The sequence below is a fragment of the Dendrobates tinctorius genome, unplaced genomic scaffold, assembly GCF_039654945.1.
Source record: "Dendrobates tinctorius isolate UK_male_01 unplaced genomic scaffold, ASM3965494v1 ptg000022l, whole genome shotgun sequence".
NCBI lineage: Eukaryota > Metazoa > Chordata > Amphibia > Anura > Dendrobatidae > Dendrobates > Dendrobates tinctorius.
This window is the reverse complement of record NW_027361690.1, coordinates 24,831,658-24,850,956: the sequence shown is the minus strand read 5'-3', so window position 1 is coordinate 24,850,956 and position 19,299 is coordinate 24,831,658. Positions and strand designations below refer to the sequence as shown.

Here is a 19,299-nt window from a genome sequence, read left to right as displayed (position 1 = left end):
CAGACGGTGCTGTTGGCAGGTCCGATCAAAGGCTCACAGAAAGGAGTCTAGGTCTCTGTCCTTCTCCAGCAAGGGGAAGTCCTCGGCTTGGACCTGGGCTGTCTTGGGTTCCGGGGGTGCTGTGGTGGGCGGTAGGAGACCCTGCCGGGCCAACTCCAGCTGATGCTGTCGCTCTGCAGCTTCACGGCGTTCCACCGCCTTACGCTCCCGCTCTGCTCTCACTCTGCCTGATGTTCTGCTGCCTCCCACTCTGCTTGGTGTTCTGCCGCTTTCAGGAAGGCTGCGGAGGCTTCCTCATGCCCCGCCTCGAGACTCGCCAGGGCAGCTTGAAAGAGGGCCTCCGATCTGAGCTGTCCAGGGAGAAGGGAAGTAGGAGGGCGTTCTCCTGTGGCAGGATAGTGCACCGGCAAAGGGGTGTCGACTTCGCTCACCTCGGGGGGAGGGGAGGGAAAGACCAAGCAGGAATCGGCTCTCTGGCGCCACCACTTGCCCCAGGTCAGTCAGGGAACTGCACAAAGGGCAAATAGTCACCGGAAAGGCTTCCCTTATATGTGCGAGTTATTGAGGCACTCCCAGTGTTGGGGGATAAACATCACCAGACCAGGCTGGGGAAATATATATAAACCTCCCGGTTGTCACTGCCAGATTTCCTCACTAACAGTACAGTATGCTGCCACCAGTTCCTCGTTCGACATAAGACCCGTCTGTCAACAGGCTTATATCAGGTCAGAAACCAACCCGGGTAGCGTATAATATAACCAACCAATCATGCAGACATGGGGAATCGTGTATCGAGATAAAAAAGAGCAGCCCAAGATTAATTTTATTTTTAATTGCCGAAAAGGCGCACTAGAGATATACAAGTATATACACTACCGTTCAAAAGTTTGGGGTCACCCAGACAATTTTGTGTTTTCCATGAAAACTCATACTTTTATTAATCAAATGAGTTGCCAAATGAATTCAAAATCTAGTCCAGACATTGACAAGGTTCGAAAAAAAAAAGATTTTCATTTGAAATAATTTTCTCAAAGAATGCTCCCTTTGCAGCAATTACAGCATTGCAGACCTTTGGCATTCTAGCAGTTAATTTGCTGAGGTAATCTGGAGAAATTTCACCCCATGGTTCCAGAAGCCCCTCCCACAAGTTGGTTTGGCTTGATGGGCACTTTTTGCATACTATACGGTCATGCTGCTCCCACAACAGCTCAATGGGGTTGAGATCTGGTAACTGCGCTCGCCACTCCATTACAGATAGAATACCAGCTGCCTGCTTCTTCCTTAAATAGTTTTTGCATAATTTGGAGGTGTACTTTGGGTCACTGTCCTGTTGTAGGATGAATTTGGCTCCAATCGAGCGCTGTCCACAGGGTATGGCATGGCATTGCAAAATGGAGTGACAGCCTTCCTTATTCAAAATCCCTTTCACCTTGTACAAATCTCCCACTTTACCAGAACCAAAGCAACCCCAGACCATCACATTACCTCCACCATGCTTGACAGATGGCGTCAGGCACTCTTCCACCATCTATTCAGTTGTTCTGCGTCTCACAAATGTTCTTCTGTGTGATCCAAACACCTCAAACTTGGATTCGTCTGTCCATAACACTTTTTTCCAATTTTCCTTTGTCCAGTGTCTGTGTTCTTTTGCCCATATTAATCTTTTCCTTTTATTAGCCAGTCTCTGATATTGCTTTTTCTTTGCCACTCTGCCCTGAAGGCCAGCATCTCGGAGTTGCCTCTTCACTGTAGACGTTGACACTGGCGTTTTGAGTGTACTATTTAATGAAGCTGCCAGTTGAGGACCTGTGAGGCATTGATTTCTCAAACTACAGACTCTAATGTACTTGTCTTGTTGCTCATTTGTGCAGCGGGGCCTCCCACTTCTCTTTCTACTCTGGTTAGAGCCTGTTTGTGCTCTCCTCTGAAGGGAGTAGTACACACTGTTGTAGGAAATCTTCAGTTTCTTGGCAATTTATCGCATGGAATAGACTTAGTTTCTAAGAACAAGAATAGACTGTGGAGTTTCACATAAAAGTTATTTTTTTCTGGCCATTTTGAGAGTTTAATGGAACCAAGAAATGTAATGCTCCAGATTCTCAACTAGCTCAAAGGAAGGTCAGGTTTATAGCTTCTCTAATCAGCCAAACTGTTTTCAGCTGTGCTAACATACTTGCACAAGGGTTTTCAAGGGTATTCTAACCATCCATTAGCCTTCTTACACAGTTAGCAAACACAAAGTACCATAAGAACACTGGAGTAATGGTTGTTTGAAATGGGCCTCTATACATATGAAGATATTGCATTATAAACCAGACGTTTGCAGCTAGAATAGTCATTTACGACATTAACAAAGTATAGAGTGTATTTCTGAATCATTTAATGTTAGCTTCATTGGAAAAAACTGTGCTTTTCTTTCAAAAATAAGGAAATTTCTAAGTGACCCTAAACTTTTGAACGGTAGTGTATTTACAAGAACAATATACAGGTATACAGTCAGGAATGTAGTACAAGGATAAAGTATAGAGCTTGTTCCTGGATTTTTTAATTAAAGAAAAACAATGATCCTGTGGAATCCCAAGGGTGGGGGCACATTTCAGGAGTGGAGAGACATTTACTCTGTCCCTAGCAGGGTTGTCTGGCTTTAAAGGGAACCTGTCACCCCCCAGGGCGATTTTCAGTTAAAGAGCCACCTTCAGCAGCACTAAGGCTGCATTCTTTGAAGGTGGCTCTTCTTTTTCTGACCCCCAGTAATGCCAAAATATTGACTTTGTTATAATTAGCTCCTCATACCTGTAATGTGTCCCACAGGTATGTTGTGTCCCCCAGTATCATCCGCCTACCATCCGTCAATCATGACTGTCCGAGGCCTCCGCGCCGCCCACAATCTGTCCATCATGATGCCCCGTGCGTCGCTGCCTCCTCTTGATTTGAATCCCGGCGCCTGTGCTGTAACAAGTGTTCTCGGGCATGCACAGTGCGCGCTGTCCGAGAACTGACATCAGGCTATTGCACCTGCATGTTGCGGAGGCCCCTGCCCCGCAGTGTGAATACATCAAGCACTGGTATGCAGATCAAGCACCGGAGAATCCTCACAATGCCCAGTATGCGCAATGTGAAGATTCACAAGTCTGAAGTCGCATAGAGTGCAGACTTGTACCTTAAGGTTATGTTCACACTTTGCGTTTTTGCTGCATTTTTTTCTTCATTTTTTTAATGCAAATTGTAAGCTGCGTTTTACAGTACTGACAAAAGCAATGAGATTTCAGAAATCTCATGCACACACATTGTTTTTTTTTGCTGACTGACTTGGAAAGCTGCTGCACTTTTGCAAACTGCCGCATGTCATTTCATTCAGCATTCTTTCACCCATTTATGTTTCACGATTGTTTCCGAACATATTCAGTCATTTCTACTCCCATTGACTCCAATGGTGTTCGGCTATGTTCTGCACATATTGCAAATACAATATTCGCCGGCGATCGTATTCCAAACCGAATATTGAAAAATTTGCTCAACTTCTAATCATGACCAGATACTACTTGCAGCAAGCAGCCATTATGCAGGAAGGCAGACAATATATGGCTCACCAGAAAGCAGTGCAGTCAAAATGTACCATCATCCACTTTGATGGATTAAATGTAAAGGAATCAGCGGCTTCCACACCGCTGAACAGTGCTCTGAATTCTGGGCACAGAAAGGCAGTGCCAGCGTACGCTGCGTCAATATGGAGCCACAACCCTTCTCTGGCACCTGAGCGGGAAAGTCAAATATTAGCACGTAAAATGAATCAGAACCTCAATCCCAATAATCCCTGCTATATCCTTTAAAACATGAATGTTGATACTCTTTATTGTGGTTATATTATAATGGTAATGTATTTCTGAACATTCAACACATTAAAAAAATATATTTATGTATGTATAATATAACAATGGAAAGAAACACAGAAGGATATTTGCAAATGTACTGACTTACATATTGGACCCAACTCTGCTAGATTATCAAAGGCGCACACTCCTGTGGTTCCTAGCGTTGCACAGACCTGTAAAGATGGATAATGTAAGAAGCTGTGCCCTGGATACTAATTCTAAGGATAAGTAATGATATTGTTGGATGTATGGGTATACATAATATTAATAATTCACTAAAAATTTAAAATGTAAAACACCTACATTAAACTACAGACGTAAGTGAGATTTATTTTCTTACTTACAAAGACAGGCACAAGTCCACGTTTTCGATCTTCTTCCACTGCAGCTTTTAATGTCTCTCCTCTAAGAGAAAAATTTTCATCCACTGGCAGAAAACGGACTTTTACTAGAGATATCAGACCAGCCTTTTCTACAGAAGAGTGAGCCTGCACACAGAAAGTAGAGTCTATTCAATAAAGCACTACCCAGGATATACTAATATATTTAATGAAATCATTTATATAGCGCCATTAATTCCTCAGCACTTTACAGACATTATCATCGCTGTCCCCATTGGGACTTACAATCTAAATTCTCTATCAGTATGTCTTTGGAGTGTGGGAGGAAATTGGAGTACCTGGAGGAAACCCACGCAAACACGGGGAGAACATACAAACTCCTTGCAGATGTTGTCCTTGGTGGGAGTTGAACCCAGGACCCCAACGCTGCAATGCTAACCACTGAGCCACTGTGCTGCCCATGTATATATAGACATTAGAACCATTTTTGTATGTGATACCAGAATACAAAATCATGAAATAAAGGCACTTTGTGCAAGAACATTTACAGTACCGGATGCCCTTAAAGGGAATCTATCACCCATTTTTTCGACTATAAGATGCTTCCACTGCTATCAGGGGCTTATCTACAGCATTACAGAATGCTGTAGATAAGCCCCCGATGTGACATGAAAGAGAAGAAAAACGAGTTATATTATACTCACCCAGGGGCGGTCCGGGTCCGGAGGGTGTCGCGGTCTGGTCCAACGCCTCCCATCTTCTAGCGATGATGTCCTCTTCTTTGCTTTCCGTCACGGCTCCGGTGTAGGCGCACTGCTCTGTCCTGTTGGGGGCAGAGCAAAGTACTGCAGTGTGCAGGCGCTGGACCTCTCCCAACGCCTGCGCAATGCAGGACTCTGCTCTGCCCTCAACAGGGCAGAGCAGTGCGCCTGCGCCGAGCCGCGACGGGAAGCAAAAAAGAGGACGTCATCGGTAGAAGATGGGAGGCGCCGGACCGCGACACCCTCCGGACCCGGACCGCCCCTGGGTGAGTATAATATAACTCATTTTTCTTCTCTTTCAGGTTACATCGGGGGCTTATCTACAGCATTCTGTAATGCTGTAGATAAGCCCCTGATAGCAGTGGAAGCATCTTATAGTCGAAAAAATGGGTGACAGATTCCCTTTAAAGGGGCTGCCCACATTTGGGAACATTATTTTTGTACTTAAATACACATATTTGGGGCTACATGAAATCATTTTTATAAATTGGATTTCATTAAAAATGTTGCACCATTTGGCTTTTACAGGCTGATGTGGTGTGTGGTTATTTATCAGCTGAGAGGAGCCCAGAAAAAGACAGATACAATAGTTGCATACTCTTTGCTCATAGAGGGCTCACTGATGGATTCTTAGCTAACTCATTCTGTAGCTAGCAATAGACAGTCCAAAACATAGATTATAGAAGGAAATGGTGCAACATTTTTAATGAAAACCAAAAGAAAAAATGAATTTTATCCTGAATTACATTCATTTAAGTAAAAAAAAACGACTTCCAAAAGTGGAGAACCCTAAGCATTTATTGAGTGGGTGCTAAGAGCTGTGAAACTCTTAACCCCAGAATTTGGGTAGAGGGGTTGTATGTCGTATCTGACATCAAGGTAAGGATATACAAAATATCGGAACCTTATCCAGTCAATTAGTCAGGGCCCCAGGGCTGTTTTGGGGGTGGGATGATTAATATCCATCGCTATTCTTTCTTTCAAAACAAAACGTCCAGTAGATTGTGCTATATATTCTATAGGTCACTGGTGGAGGTGGCGTGACAGTGGGCTTTGCAGTCCGGCTGAGCTTGGGCATATTAATTAGCACATGGCATGCCAAAACCTGCATCAGAAATAAGCCTTCAAATGTACAGTAAATGAGTGAAATATGCAAATGATTTGGGTAATACAGTATATGCAGATAACCGGCTCACCTGATTTGAAGCATAGGCAATGAGACGAGAATTCAGGCTGGAATCATCTGAATCAGGTTCCGAGGTTTTCATATCCAGGATTTTGTCCTTCCTAGCAGCCAGTAAGGCAATCAGTGTAGACTCGCTCACAGTACTCTGCGATTGTAAAGCAGTGTATTTAATGTAATAGTAAAGAGATAGACATGGTTATCGAGATTTATATGTGGGTTATTAGGCCGGAGTCACACTACCGTAGAGTATGGATGAACACTATGTGAGAAAACATTGCATAGCACTCAGCCCAGTGTTAATCTATGGGCAGCTCACATCACCATTTATTTTCTCGGGCGTATTCAGTGTGCATGTAAAATCACAGCATGCTGCAATTGTCACCGTGACTCGGCGGACACTCGCCAATGTAAGCGTATGGGTGCGAGAAAAAAAATTGCACAGCACTTAGACCATGCAAGTGCTGTCCGATTTTTACGCACCGGTGTCCTTTGAAAAACCAGCAATTCATGTGCCACATACAGTAATATCACACTGACAGGTTGGAAAAGAATAGATAGAATAGGTATATACAGTACACATAGAATACATACATAGATAGATGTCAGTGACACACACATATATATGTATTTATATTGCATAGATAGAAAAGCCGGCAATTCATAGATAGAAATTGCATAGATAGAAAAGCCGGCAATTCATCTGCCGTGTTCTGTAAAATCACTGCAGGAGCCAACAGGATAGAAGAGATGGATTACATACAGTAAATACACATAGAATAGGTAGATATATAGATGTCAGTGACAAATACAATTAGTGCAGTGTGTGTGCAAATTACTCTACATGTATTTAATTAATAAAAGATTATTTTGTCCATAAATTATGTTTTAATCAGAAATTCTTGTGCAAACGCTGAACCGTCAATTGGTCACTAGCTTGTCTATTTTTACTTCTGGAAAACCAATGATGTTATCCCTGGACTATCCAGTTTTCCAGTGTGTATATCACCACCTTCTGCCATCAATCTTCTCCAACTTATTAGATGCTTTCTCACACCCAAACATTTAAAAGCAGCCTGAATCCCCACCTCTTAAAAATACTACAACCTAAATGGGTTGTAGTTCTATGACGTAGGGCAGCATGACGTAGGGGCTGTGGCCCTGATTTCAGCATTATATGACTTATTAGGCTGTGTGCTGTTGTTTTCATACAGTGAATGTTATATCACCAGGACGTTATCACTGCCTGGCCTAGCTGCCTCCTGCCAAGTGGTCTCACTCCACCCCTTCAATACTTAAGGTACTGTCACACTTAGCGATGTACCAGCGACCCCGACCAGCGATATGACGCGGTCAGGATCGCTGGTACATCGCTAAGTGGTCGCTAGTGAGCTGCCACACAGGCAGATCTCACTAGCGACATCGCTGGGGACGGGGGTCGCTACTTACCTGTAACACCAGGCGATCCTGCGTCCTCCCGCCCGGCTCCATACATCGCTCGTCTTCACAGCAGGAAGCGCCGCAGGAAGCTGACAACGAGAAACAGTACTGGACGTTCTCGTGCGATCAGGGATAACCAGCGGGGGAGCGGGTTGTAGTTAAGTATCACACACAGCGATATCGCTAGCAATATCGCTATAACGTCACAAGTTATAGCGATATTGCTAGCGATATCGCTTAGTGTGACAGTACCTTAACTTTCAATAGACAATGTACCAATGTACACACAGAGACCTGTGGTGTGGGGGGGGGGTTAGCTGTGGTGTGGGGGGGTAATCTGTACTTGGGGCCGGGTTAGCTGTGATGTGAGCATGGTAAGCTGTGGTGTAGGTGGAGATAGCTGTGATGTGAGTGGGATTAGCTGTGGTGTGGGTGTAAACTGTGGTGTGGGTGGGGTTAGCTCTGTTGTGAGGGGGTTAGCTGTGGTGTGAGCAGGGTTAGTTGTGGTGTGGGGGTAAACTATAGTTTGGATGGGGTTAGCTTTGGTGTGAGCAGGGTTAGCTGTGGTGTGGGGGTAAACTGTGGTTTGGACGAGGTTAGCTGTGGTGTTGGGGGTAAACTGTGGTTTGGGCTGGGTTAACTGTGGTGTGATCAGGGCTAGCTGTTGCATGGGGGTAAGCTGTGGTGTTGGCGAGGTTAGCAGTGGTGTGACCAGGGTTAGCTGTGGTGTGGGGGGTAAACTGTGGTGTGGGCCATGTTAGCAGTGATGTGAGCAGGGATAACTGTGGTGTAGGGGTAAACTGTGGTGTGGGTGGGGTTAGCAGTGGTGTGTGTCGGGTTAGCTGTGGTGTGAGCGGGATTAGCTGTGGTGTGGGGGGTTGGCTGTGGTGCGGGGGGTAAACTGGTGGAGGGTAAACTGTGGTGTGGGTGGGGTTAGCTGTGGTGTGGGATGTAAATTGTGGTGTGGGCAGGGTTAGCTGTGGTGTGGGGATAAACTGGTGCGGGAGAGGTTAGCTGCGGTGTGGGGGTAAACTGCGATGTTGGCGGGGTTAGATCTCTGAGCTCTGCTACATGCTATGTCTAAAAACCCTTTGTCACAACCACTGCACCCAGTAAACTAAGTGATACATCATTGACAGGGCCGGTTTTAGGCATAGTGGAACCCTAGGCAAAATTTAAAATGGGGCCCCAAATGCTAACATATTGCACATCACACAGAAGCATTTCGGTTGTAGTTACCTGCGCTGAGTTCAGGCCGCTAAATGAGTGTGATCAACAATATTGAAGTTGTTCAACACTTGTTTCCCGGCCTCTTTCCACCATCTGAGAAAGAATGATGGGGACAGAACAATCATTAACAGATCAATCTGTCTCCATACAGTATCATGTTATCAGCAGCACACCTAGTTTACACCCCATAGTCCTCCATATAATATAATGTGCCCCATAGTCCTCTATATAGTATAATACACTCCCCATAGTCCTCCATATAGTATAATACACCGCCAGTCATCCATGTAGTACAATTCACTTCCCATAGTATAATGCACCCCATAGTTCTTCATATAGTATAATGTATTCCCCATAGTCCTCGGTATAATATAATGCAGCCACCCCACAGAGTATAATGCAGCCCCGCCATACATAATGTAACCCCCATAGAATATAATGCAGCCCCCCTCTTACAGTATAATGCAGCCACCCCTTAGGGCATAATGTAGCCACCCCACAGAATATAATGTAACCCCTCCATAGAATATAATTCAGCCCCCTCATATAGTATACTGCAGCCCCTCCATAGAATATATGGCAGCCCCTTATATAGTATAATGTAGCCCCTCCATAGAATACAATGTAGCCCTCCTCATAGTATAATGCAGCCCCAATAGAATATAATGTAGCCCCCTTAAAGTATAATAGAGCCTCCATACAATATAATCTAGCCCCCATAGAACATAATGCAGCCCCCGATAGAATACAATGTAGCCTACTCATATAGTGTAATGTAGCCCCCTCAGAGTATGATGCGATCACCCCCATAGAATATAATAAATATAATACAGCCCCCCAAAAGAATATAATGTAGCCCAGAATAGAATAGAATACAACCCACCTCCCCATCATAGAATATAATGTAGCCCCCCATATTATATAACACAGCCTCCCCCATAGAATATAATGTATAATGTATCCCCCATGGTATATAACATAGCCACATAGTATATAGCATAGCCCCACATGGTATATAGCACAGCCCCACATGGTATATAACACCACCCCACATGGTATATAACAGCCCCACATGGTAAATAACAGAGCCCCATATGGTATATAACACAACTCCACATGGTATACAGAACAGCCCCATATGGTATACAGCACAGCCCCACATGGTATACAGCACAGCCCCACATGGTATACAGCACAGCCCTCCATTGGTATACAGCCCCAAATGGTATACAGCACAGCACCACATGGTATACAGCATAGCCCCCCATTAGTTTACAGCACAGCCCCCCATTGGTATACAGCACAGTCCCCCACTGGTATACACCACAGCACCATGGTATGCAGCACCAAATGGTGTACAGCACTGCCCCATGGTATACAGCACAGCCCCATGGTATACAGCGCCCAAATGGTATACAGCACTGCCCCATGGTATACAGCACCAAATGATATACAGCACAGCCCCATGATGGTACACAGCACTGCCCCATGATGGTACACAGCACTGCCCCATGATGGTACACAGCACTGCCCCATTGTACACAGCACTGCCCCATTGTATACAGCACTGCCCCATTGTATACAGCACTGCCCCATGATGGTATACAGCACTGCCCCATGATGGTATACAGCACTGCCCCATGGTATACAGCACTTCCCCATGGCATACAGCACTGCCCCATGATGGCATATAGCACTGCCCCATGATGCTACACAGCACTTCCCCATGATAGTACACAGCACAGCCCCATTGTATACACCACTGCCCCATTGTATACAGCACTGCCCCATTGTACACAGCACAGTCGCATTGTATACAGCACTGCCCCATGATGGTATACAGCACAGCCCCATGGTATACAGCACTGCCCCATAATGGTACACAGCACAGCCCCATTGTACACAGCACAGCCCCATTGTATACAGCACTGCCCCATGGTATACAGCATTGCCCCATTGTACACAGCACTGCCCCATGATGGTACACAGCACAGCCCCATTGTACACAGCACAGCCCCATTGTATACAGCACTGCCCCATGGTATACAGCACTGCCTCATGATGCTACACAGCGCAGCCCCATTGTATACAGCACTGCCCCATGATGATGTACAGCACTGCCCCATTGTATACAGCACTGCTCCATGATGGTACACAGCACAGCCAAATTGTATACAACACTGCCCCATGATGGTATACAGCACTGCCCCATAATGGTATACAGCACTGCCCCATGGTATACAGCACAACCCCATTATGGTACACAGAACAGCACCATTGTATACACCAGTGCCCCATGGTATACCACATCTCCCCCTCCTGAGAATGGCCCCACAGTCACTGTTACATTAAAAAAAAAACACTCCTCACCTTCTCTTCGTGCCCGCGTTGCTCCCGGCTCCTGTCTTCTGCTCTGCCTAGTACACAGTGAATGCGCGATGACGTCATCGCGCACCTGCAGTGTCAGAGGCAGAGCGGGGAATGATGGGAGAGCGAGCGTCAGCTGATGTTCTCTCCTCCGTCATTGCTGTGAACTCTACCGGAGTCATAGACGCCGGTATAGTTCAATGCGATGGAGGGAGGAGTCGGCGCTGGGGGCAGGCGGGGCCCCCTGCCTCACAGGGGCCCCATAGTGGCTGCATGATGCACCGCTACCTCGAGGCCCCTGGGGGAGCAGGGGCCCTAGGCAGCTGCCTGGTCTGCCTGCCCCTAACGCCGGCCCTGATCGTTGAATTTAGCTTCTCTTTTCCTACATTATGCTGCTCTCAGACGAGGTAGCAAAAACCTCCTGACAGATTCCCTTTAATGCTGCCTGAGCAGTACCGTGCTCCCTAAAGTAAACAGGTACAAGTGGTGCACATTGAGTTGCATGCTAGGCAGGCTCAGATGTCAGCCACCAGCCTGCATTCTCTGGTTACTTTATGTGCACCACTCGAGGTGTAATGACATTTGACATAGTAATGTCCACAGTGCTGTCAGGGAAGAACGACCTGGGAGCTGCCAATTTATAGTTACTGCAAGCAAATTTCTTGTTCTGTCCTGTGGTTTGTGGTTGTGACCATGAAAAGTATGTCTGTGCGGCGAAACACAACACGACTGAGCACTGCTGATCTGCAGCAGCACAAGGCAAAGTACAGGATGGTGACATAAACGTTTAATGAGGCCTCCAGAAGTTGGGGAAGGCCACTGCCTCATACATGGAGCACTTCCGCTAATTATTGTAAGTTTATTCACACATGAATTTGCTCATTTATTGAGCAATAATCTTAGGGTATAGTAATAAATATATATATATTCAATACTTACTTTGTGCAATATTACAGTCACGAATACACATTCTAATGATACGACACAATTACATCTGGTACCTTACCTGCAGCACTCCTCCGCCTTTGCTCTGTGGGTAATGATGAAGAAAATGAGAAGGAAGGCCCAGCATTTTAGCCAACCAATCCATGACATTCATCTCTAGCTCAGTACATGCAGGGCTGGAAGCCTTATTAGAGCCATGCAAGGGAAAAGGACATCAGAACAAACAGATCAGACTTGTAGATGACCAGTCCTCTGCATTACTTCCATATTTCAGTGTTGTTCATTTATTAATTAACGTTTTGTAAAAATAGCTCTTTATAAGCTGTTCTCTGAAGGTAACGCTCACATACCCACTCTAAAAAATTATACTGCTATTATAAATTGATTACAGGACCGACCATGAATATCTACTTATCCATAGCCGCCTGTGTAAAAATATATAGTTAAAGCTTGAAAGCGAAGCCCTATCCATGGGATAAGGGATAAGTTCCTGATTGCTGGGGTCTTACTGCTGTGACGCCACCAATTTCGAGAATCAGGCCTCTGAAAAGCCCTGTGTGAATATAGAGGAGGTCGATCATGCGCACTGCTGCTCCATTGAGAGTGCCAAATACCACCCACCTCTACTTCATTCACACGGGAAGCTTCAAACTTGAGAATATCCCTTTAAAGAGGACGGGTCAGGTGTACTGAATGTGTGGTTAGTAACTCTTCTTTGTTGTTACTCTCTTATGCCTTTTGTAAATTTCTGAATAAATTGACAACTTTGTGTTACTATTTCTCTTGTCAATTGTGTTTGATTCTACACACACAAATACTGTCCGATCAGCCACTCAAATTGTCAAACCTTCTAGGGAATCACTCTCTTGTGACAAGTGGAATGGTATTTAAGGGGTAACGTTTCCCCTTGTGGAGAGTGACAAGCCAGGCCTGGCATGTCAGAGTGAGGAGACTTTTTCGCTATGCATGCTTTTCTGGGAAATTAAACATGCAAATTGCCTCTTCAGAGAAGTAGAGGACTAGAACTCTAGTGCCACCCATTGGAAGTAGCAATCCAAAAAGTCAATGTTGAGCCCTTTAACGCGGTTTGCCATATTTAATTTCCCAGAGGATATATAAGTCTCCTCACTCTGACATGCCAGGCTTGGCATGCTCTACAAGGAGAAAAGTTACCCATTAGATCCCAATCTGAAGATTCTCACCTAGCCAAATCAGATCTCATACTTCTCACTGATGAAGGGCAATACCCCCGAAACACTGTGTCTACAAATTGAGATTCTGGTTTGGCTTTTATCCTAATTCATGTGACAAGGCTCATTAAAGGGACAATAATGACTTTTAGGATTGATACTTCCAATAGGTGGCGCTAGAGTTCTAGTCCTCATCCTCTCTGAAGAGGCGATTTGCATATTTAAGTTGAATGGTAACACCCATTTGTCAGCTTATTCATACATTTCCCAGAGGAATAGCAGGGGAAAAATACTATGTAGTTTTCTAAAAACTATCTTCCTGAAATGCTAAAGGGTGCTTTACACATAGTGTTATTGCTAGCAATATCGCTAAAGCGTCACCGATTTTGTGACGCAGCAGTGATATTGCTAGCGATATCGCTATGTGTGATACTTACCTCCGACCGACTCCCCCGCTGGCTTTCGCTGATCGCGCGAGATCGTCCACGTCCATTTCTCGTCGGTGGCTTCCTACTGGACTTCCTGCTGACGCTGACGAGCGACGCGTGGACGCGGGTGGGAGGACGTCATCATCGCCACGTCTGAAAGGTAAGTAACGACCGCTGCTACGTCGCTGTGAGATCTGCCTGTGAGGCAGCTCACTAGCGACCATTTAGCGATGCACCAGCGATCCTCACCGGGTCGTATCGCTGTCGGGATCGCTGGTGCATCGCTAAATGTAAAGGGGCCTTTAGTCATCAGAAATATTATATTTGCTAAGACAGACATGTCAGGGGAGCAGATTTGTCCTTTTTAAACAATGTTACTGAGCAGCATCAGTTCTGGAGCTCATTACTTTGAGAATCAAATTTCTTTTCCAACAGTTTATTGGGTTTTTAGGGTTTTTAAATTTAAAGTGTAGGGAGGGACGGAGAAGGAAGGGCAGGGAGGGGGGGAAGGAACGAGGAAAGAGGGAAGGAAAGGGGAAGGAGAACTCAAAACAGAACATACATAACAAAACATATAGTAAAAGGCTAGCAACATTTTAGCCTGAAAAACAAGGGAATCATCCCTTGACAAATAGCAGTATCATAAAGTCATAAAGATACACGGATCAGAAGAGACAGTGCAACGACATAACATATCATAGGCCTAAAATCTGGTTATTAGATCTATTTAGACTAGTGAGGGTGAGAATCAAATTTCAATCAAGGCTATATGTACTGGCCAACACTCCCTTTGTCATTACTTTGGGCATATAATCAACAAATGTAAAACTAACATTTTTTTAATATATTTTCATTATTAGCCTAAATGTTTACTTAATGCAGAACACAAAAAGGCTTCTGTTACTGTATGGAAACCATCAGCAAGCAAGTTAGCAGATTTATAAAGATTTAACTATTTTTAATGTAAACTCTTGAGTACCTGATATAAGTAAAGCCTGTTAATGAGCTGGGGTGCACTTTATATTATTGTGTTAAACATAGTTGCCAATGCTATGGATACATTTCTAGGGAATACTTTATTATGACCAGTGCGCCTTCCAGCCACCTGGTTGAAGCTTTCAAGCACTTTTTTGTCATCAGAACTGTTGTTGGCAATGGTACAGTTCTATAGTTGTGGAAAGATGAGCAAAACCTATGTCCTATCCGTATGCCCCTGGGGTTCTATTAGGGGCAAATTCACATACATTTTTTTGAACAAATTTTCTACGTGTGTGAACGAAACCATAAAGAAATATTCACATGTGTCAGGATCAATCAATTTAATATATTTAAAGTGGTTGTTTGCATTCTCTGCACGGATTTCTGCAAGCCAATTCAAATGAATGGAACAGACTCTGCCCATTATAAGACCCAGCAACAGCTTCTGACATGCATCTTAAAGATTCCCATTAAGCACAAGGAGATTGTTATTTCCACTGCACAAAGTAAAAGCAAAATGCCCATAGCAAACTAGCAATGGGGTAATGATAGTGGAGATGAAACATGAGAAAACACGACATTTTACATTTGTTGACTATACAACAAGTGTTAGCTGCAATATAGAAATGAAGTCAATATACCAGCTACACTGTCCGAAAAAAAAAGACCCATATTTGTTATATGTGTTATGGAGAAGAGTTTTTGATCAATAGGTGCAGTTTTTTCTTTTCCCCATTCATAGTGCTAATATTCTTATCATCATTGTATACAATATTAACAACACATCACTTTTCTAATATTGTATCATGATGGCATCAAAGAATTACATAACCTCTACGGGTCATGCTGCCAGACACCTATAGTCGTATAACATACCCATGTGAATCCTAGGCAGTTTATAGCATCTGCGAGCATATCTCCGAGTAAGGAAGGCCATGATGTCAGTGCCGGAAAGTACGCATGCATATGGGGGCTCTGCCAATGGACAACCTGCAGGAACACAAAGGACACAAGTGGAAAATATTGGATTACTTGTTAAACTACCATTGAAAACTGGACTTGGGAAAGATAGAGAGAGACAGAGATAGATAGATAGATAGATAGATAGATAGATAGATAGATAGATAGATAGATAGATAGATAGATAGATAGATAAAAAAGTAAAACGGAAGACAGCACTCCATAGACTTTTAAGGTGAGAAAATGTGGATTTTATTCAGACCCACATATCATGGCGACATTTCGGCTCACACTGAGCCTTTTTCAAAAAACATCGCCACTCACCATGGCATGCGGGCCTGAATAAAGTCAACATTTTCTCACCTTAAAAGTCTATGGAGTGCTGCCTTCCTTTTTACTTTTTTATTTGGATTGGTTCAAGTATTGGATGCTTTGCTGAGGAGGCCTGAGCACATGCTTATTGGTATTGTGTTTTTCCATTTTTTTCAATAGATAGATAATAGATAGATAGATGATAGATAGATAGATAGATAGATAGATAGATAGATAGATAGATAGATAGATAATAGATAGATATAGAGATAAAGTACTCCTTTTCATTTCTGTCCTATATTATTTTCCTACTTTGTCTGCACCAATAAACCATATGCACTGGGTATCTCGTTACTGGATGAGTGATCTCTGTAATCTGTGTAAGAACACGTCACATGATAGAACCAATCGCAACATCGTGGACCACCATGAATACCTTAAACTTCTCTTTAAGGGGTTGTCTAGAACTTAAAAAATGGATGACCAATCAATAAGCTAGCAATTCACATAACTGTCAGCCTACTATTGGTTTGGCAGACAGCTCTCTCTCTCCCTAGTCCCCCATAGAAATGAGTGCTCATCTGAGCGTCCATCTGTACTCAACAGGGAGAGAGGAGACAGCTGCTGTCAGTCACCTCTACAACAACTTATCTTCCATGAGACCAAAAGGATCAGGCTTTGAAATGATAACTTTTATCATCTCCTTTTAGGGTTTGGCCAACTTTGCTTTAAAGTGCATGGAAATGGGCCACTAATGTCAGATTGGAGACGTCCAACACCCAACACCGCCATAGTTCAGCTGTTTCAGCTCCTGTTGCGGTCGGGTTTACATGGTGTATGAAGCAAGCACAGCTCCCTGCCCTGTGCCATGACCATTCTCGGGGACTGCAGCTGAAATCTCACACCTAACCTAAGAACCGGTCATGAATATATAGTTCTCTAAACCCCTTTCATCCTGTGATTCCAATTTTCAGTGGAATTAGACTTTAATGGACAGGTTTTATCTATCTCTTGGAGCCATCATATCAATGGTAGAAAGCAATTTACCCCAGGCATGATGATGTCCTCTATGTCTTTGAATATATTATCCCAACTCTCCGATTCCACCGGAGCACTGTCGGGTAGCAGGGCTTTCATGTATCCAGGCTGTACATCCGGATTTACCCGCCTTTCTCTTACCGTGCTCAGATACTGGCAGATATAATCCACCAGCTCTTTACCTGGACACAAAAAGAACAAGATCATGGAAATCAAAAGATGTGAAGAATCCCCAGAGATAAAGTGTATTCCTGTACATACACACCCGTGATTCACATAGATATATCTGAGAGCACCAAATACCATGTCATAGTCACATTCTAACAAATTGTAACAAGTATTGAACTCAAGTCATATTGCTAATGTTGTATAATTAATACGTAAAATGTATTTGCACAAATATTCAAGGAATACAGAGTGACACAAAACAATAGGACACGACATTCAGTTTAAAAAGACATAGCTAGATATATAGCTAGATAGATACATAGATAGATAATAGATAGATAGATATTAGATCGATAGATAGCTATTAGATAGATAGATAGATAGATAGATAGATATTAGATAGATAGACAGTTAGATATAGATATTATAGATATTAGATAGATAGATAGATAGATAGATAGATAATTTGATAGATGGATAGATATTAGATAGATGATAGATAGCTATTAGATAGATAGATAGCTATTAGATAGATAGATAGATATTAGATAGATAGATAATTTGATAGATAGATATTTTGATAGATGGATAGATAGATATTAGATAGATGATAGATAGCTATTAGATAGATAGATAGATAGATAGCTATTAGATAGATAGATAGATATTAGATAGATAGATAGATAGATAGATATTATAGATATTAGATAGATAGATAGATAGATAGATAGATAGATAGATATTAGATAGATGATAGATAGATAGATATTAGATAGATAATAGATAGCTATTAGATAGATAGATAGATAGATAGATAGATAGAATTCTGGAAAATATACCTCTTTTTCTATATTCTTCTGATTCCATGGCAGAGTATATAAAAAGTTGTGAGACCGTGTTGCAGAAACCGTTGTCTGTCTCTCCCTCTCAAGTCTCGGAATATATACCCCAGTTATCTCGCAGCCATACGTGCAGCCATACGTCATGGTATGACTATGTAATCACTTTATCTTGTTTCAGTTCAGATTCCACTCCATCATCATGTTGATTGGAAATAAAAGAAACTCTTGAGCATTGTTTGCTTTGCCTGTTATCTTTGATGTCTTCAGCTGTATCTACACAGTCAGCCCCATTCATAATCTGCTCACAGGAGAGTTGAGGACTGCTGTTTTTACCCACTCTCTTCTGAAATCACCTGCTGTGAACATAGTTAAATATGAATTAAGGCTGACAGCACAAACAAAGACAGTGAAATTACAAGATGGTCCATAGAATACACAAGGTAGATGATTGTATGAATTACTTGTGTGCTACAAATATAAATAACAGTAAATTATGCTTGGTCAAGGTGTGGATAGTATTGATATATCTCTGTCAATACACACAGCTTTCCCCTATTGAAGAAGCAACATTCGAAACGCGCGTCGGGGTGCCTGGCTGTCCTCCTGTTAACACCCATTCAGGTTTGTGCATGTATGCACTTTACACTTTTTTTTGGCAGACATCATGATGAATTGATGAATTGTTTCTCTTAAATCTATGGCAGTAGCTTATCTGCACAGCACTTGCACCTTATAGGCTCACTGAGGCCATTAATTAAATCATTATTTTTTATAATTTTTGTCTGCATACTCATGGATATAATTCTAGCACCATTATAGAATTCCCATTTAGTCATGGTCTGCACATGCACTATATGTATTGATCATGTTCCGTGTCACTTGACAATAATTTTGTTTTTTAAATAGAAAGCAATTTATTTATTTATTTTTTCTATCATTGATGTGTTTGATTGATTATATCTTTGATAATGGGATCTTTCTTATTTGTGTATTTGGATTTATTTTTGGACCTGTAGGGTATCACACTGACAGCCATTCTTGTTTTGCATCTCCTTATTTTTTTCCAGTTTCATTGATTGATTTTTTTAAATATTATTATTCATAAAAATTATTAATTTTAATTGGGCTCAGTACTTCATTTTTCTGTAGGTGTTTTCTCTGTCAATAATAGAATCACAAGGTTATTGAATGTTAGAGTTGGAAGGGACCTCTAGGGTCATTGTGTCCAACCCCCTGCTCAATGC

General features: G+C 42.9%; 1 protein-coding gene across 2 annotated transcripts in view; it reads right to left on the bottom strand.

The window, feature by feature from the left end:
• Positions 1–18,088, bottom strand: part of HDC (histidine decarboxylase) — a 36,744-nt gene extending 18,656 nt beyond the window's left edge. The window contains exons 1-8 of one of the 2 annotated variants that reach the window (XM_073568367.1): positions 18,053–18,088; positions 17,055–17,227; positions 15,612–15,725; positions 12,201–12,323; positions 6,171–6,305; positions 4,217–4,360; positions 3,979–4,045; positions 3,591–3,753 (exon numbers count right to left, since the gene is read on the bottom strand). In XM_073568367.1, the coding sequence (XP_073424468.1) occupies positions 3,591–3,753; positions 3,979–4,045; positions 4,217–4,360; positions 6,171–6,305; positions 12,201–12,323; positions 15,612–15,725; positions 17,055–17,227; positions 18,053–18,080 (947 nt within the window). In that variant the 5' untranslated portion in view covers positions 18,081–18,088. The remainder of the gene's footprint in view (positions 1–3,590; positions 3,754–3,978; positions 4,046–4,216; positions 4,361–6,170; positions 6,306–12,200; positions 12,324–15,611; positions 15,726–17,054; positions 17,228–18,052) is intronic. The other variant, XM_073568366.1, reaches the window with a different exon arrangement.
• Between the last annotated feature and the right edge of the window lie 1,211 nt (positions 18,089–19,299).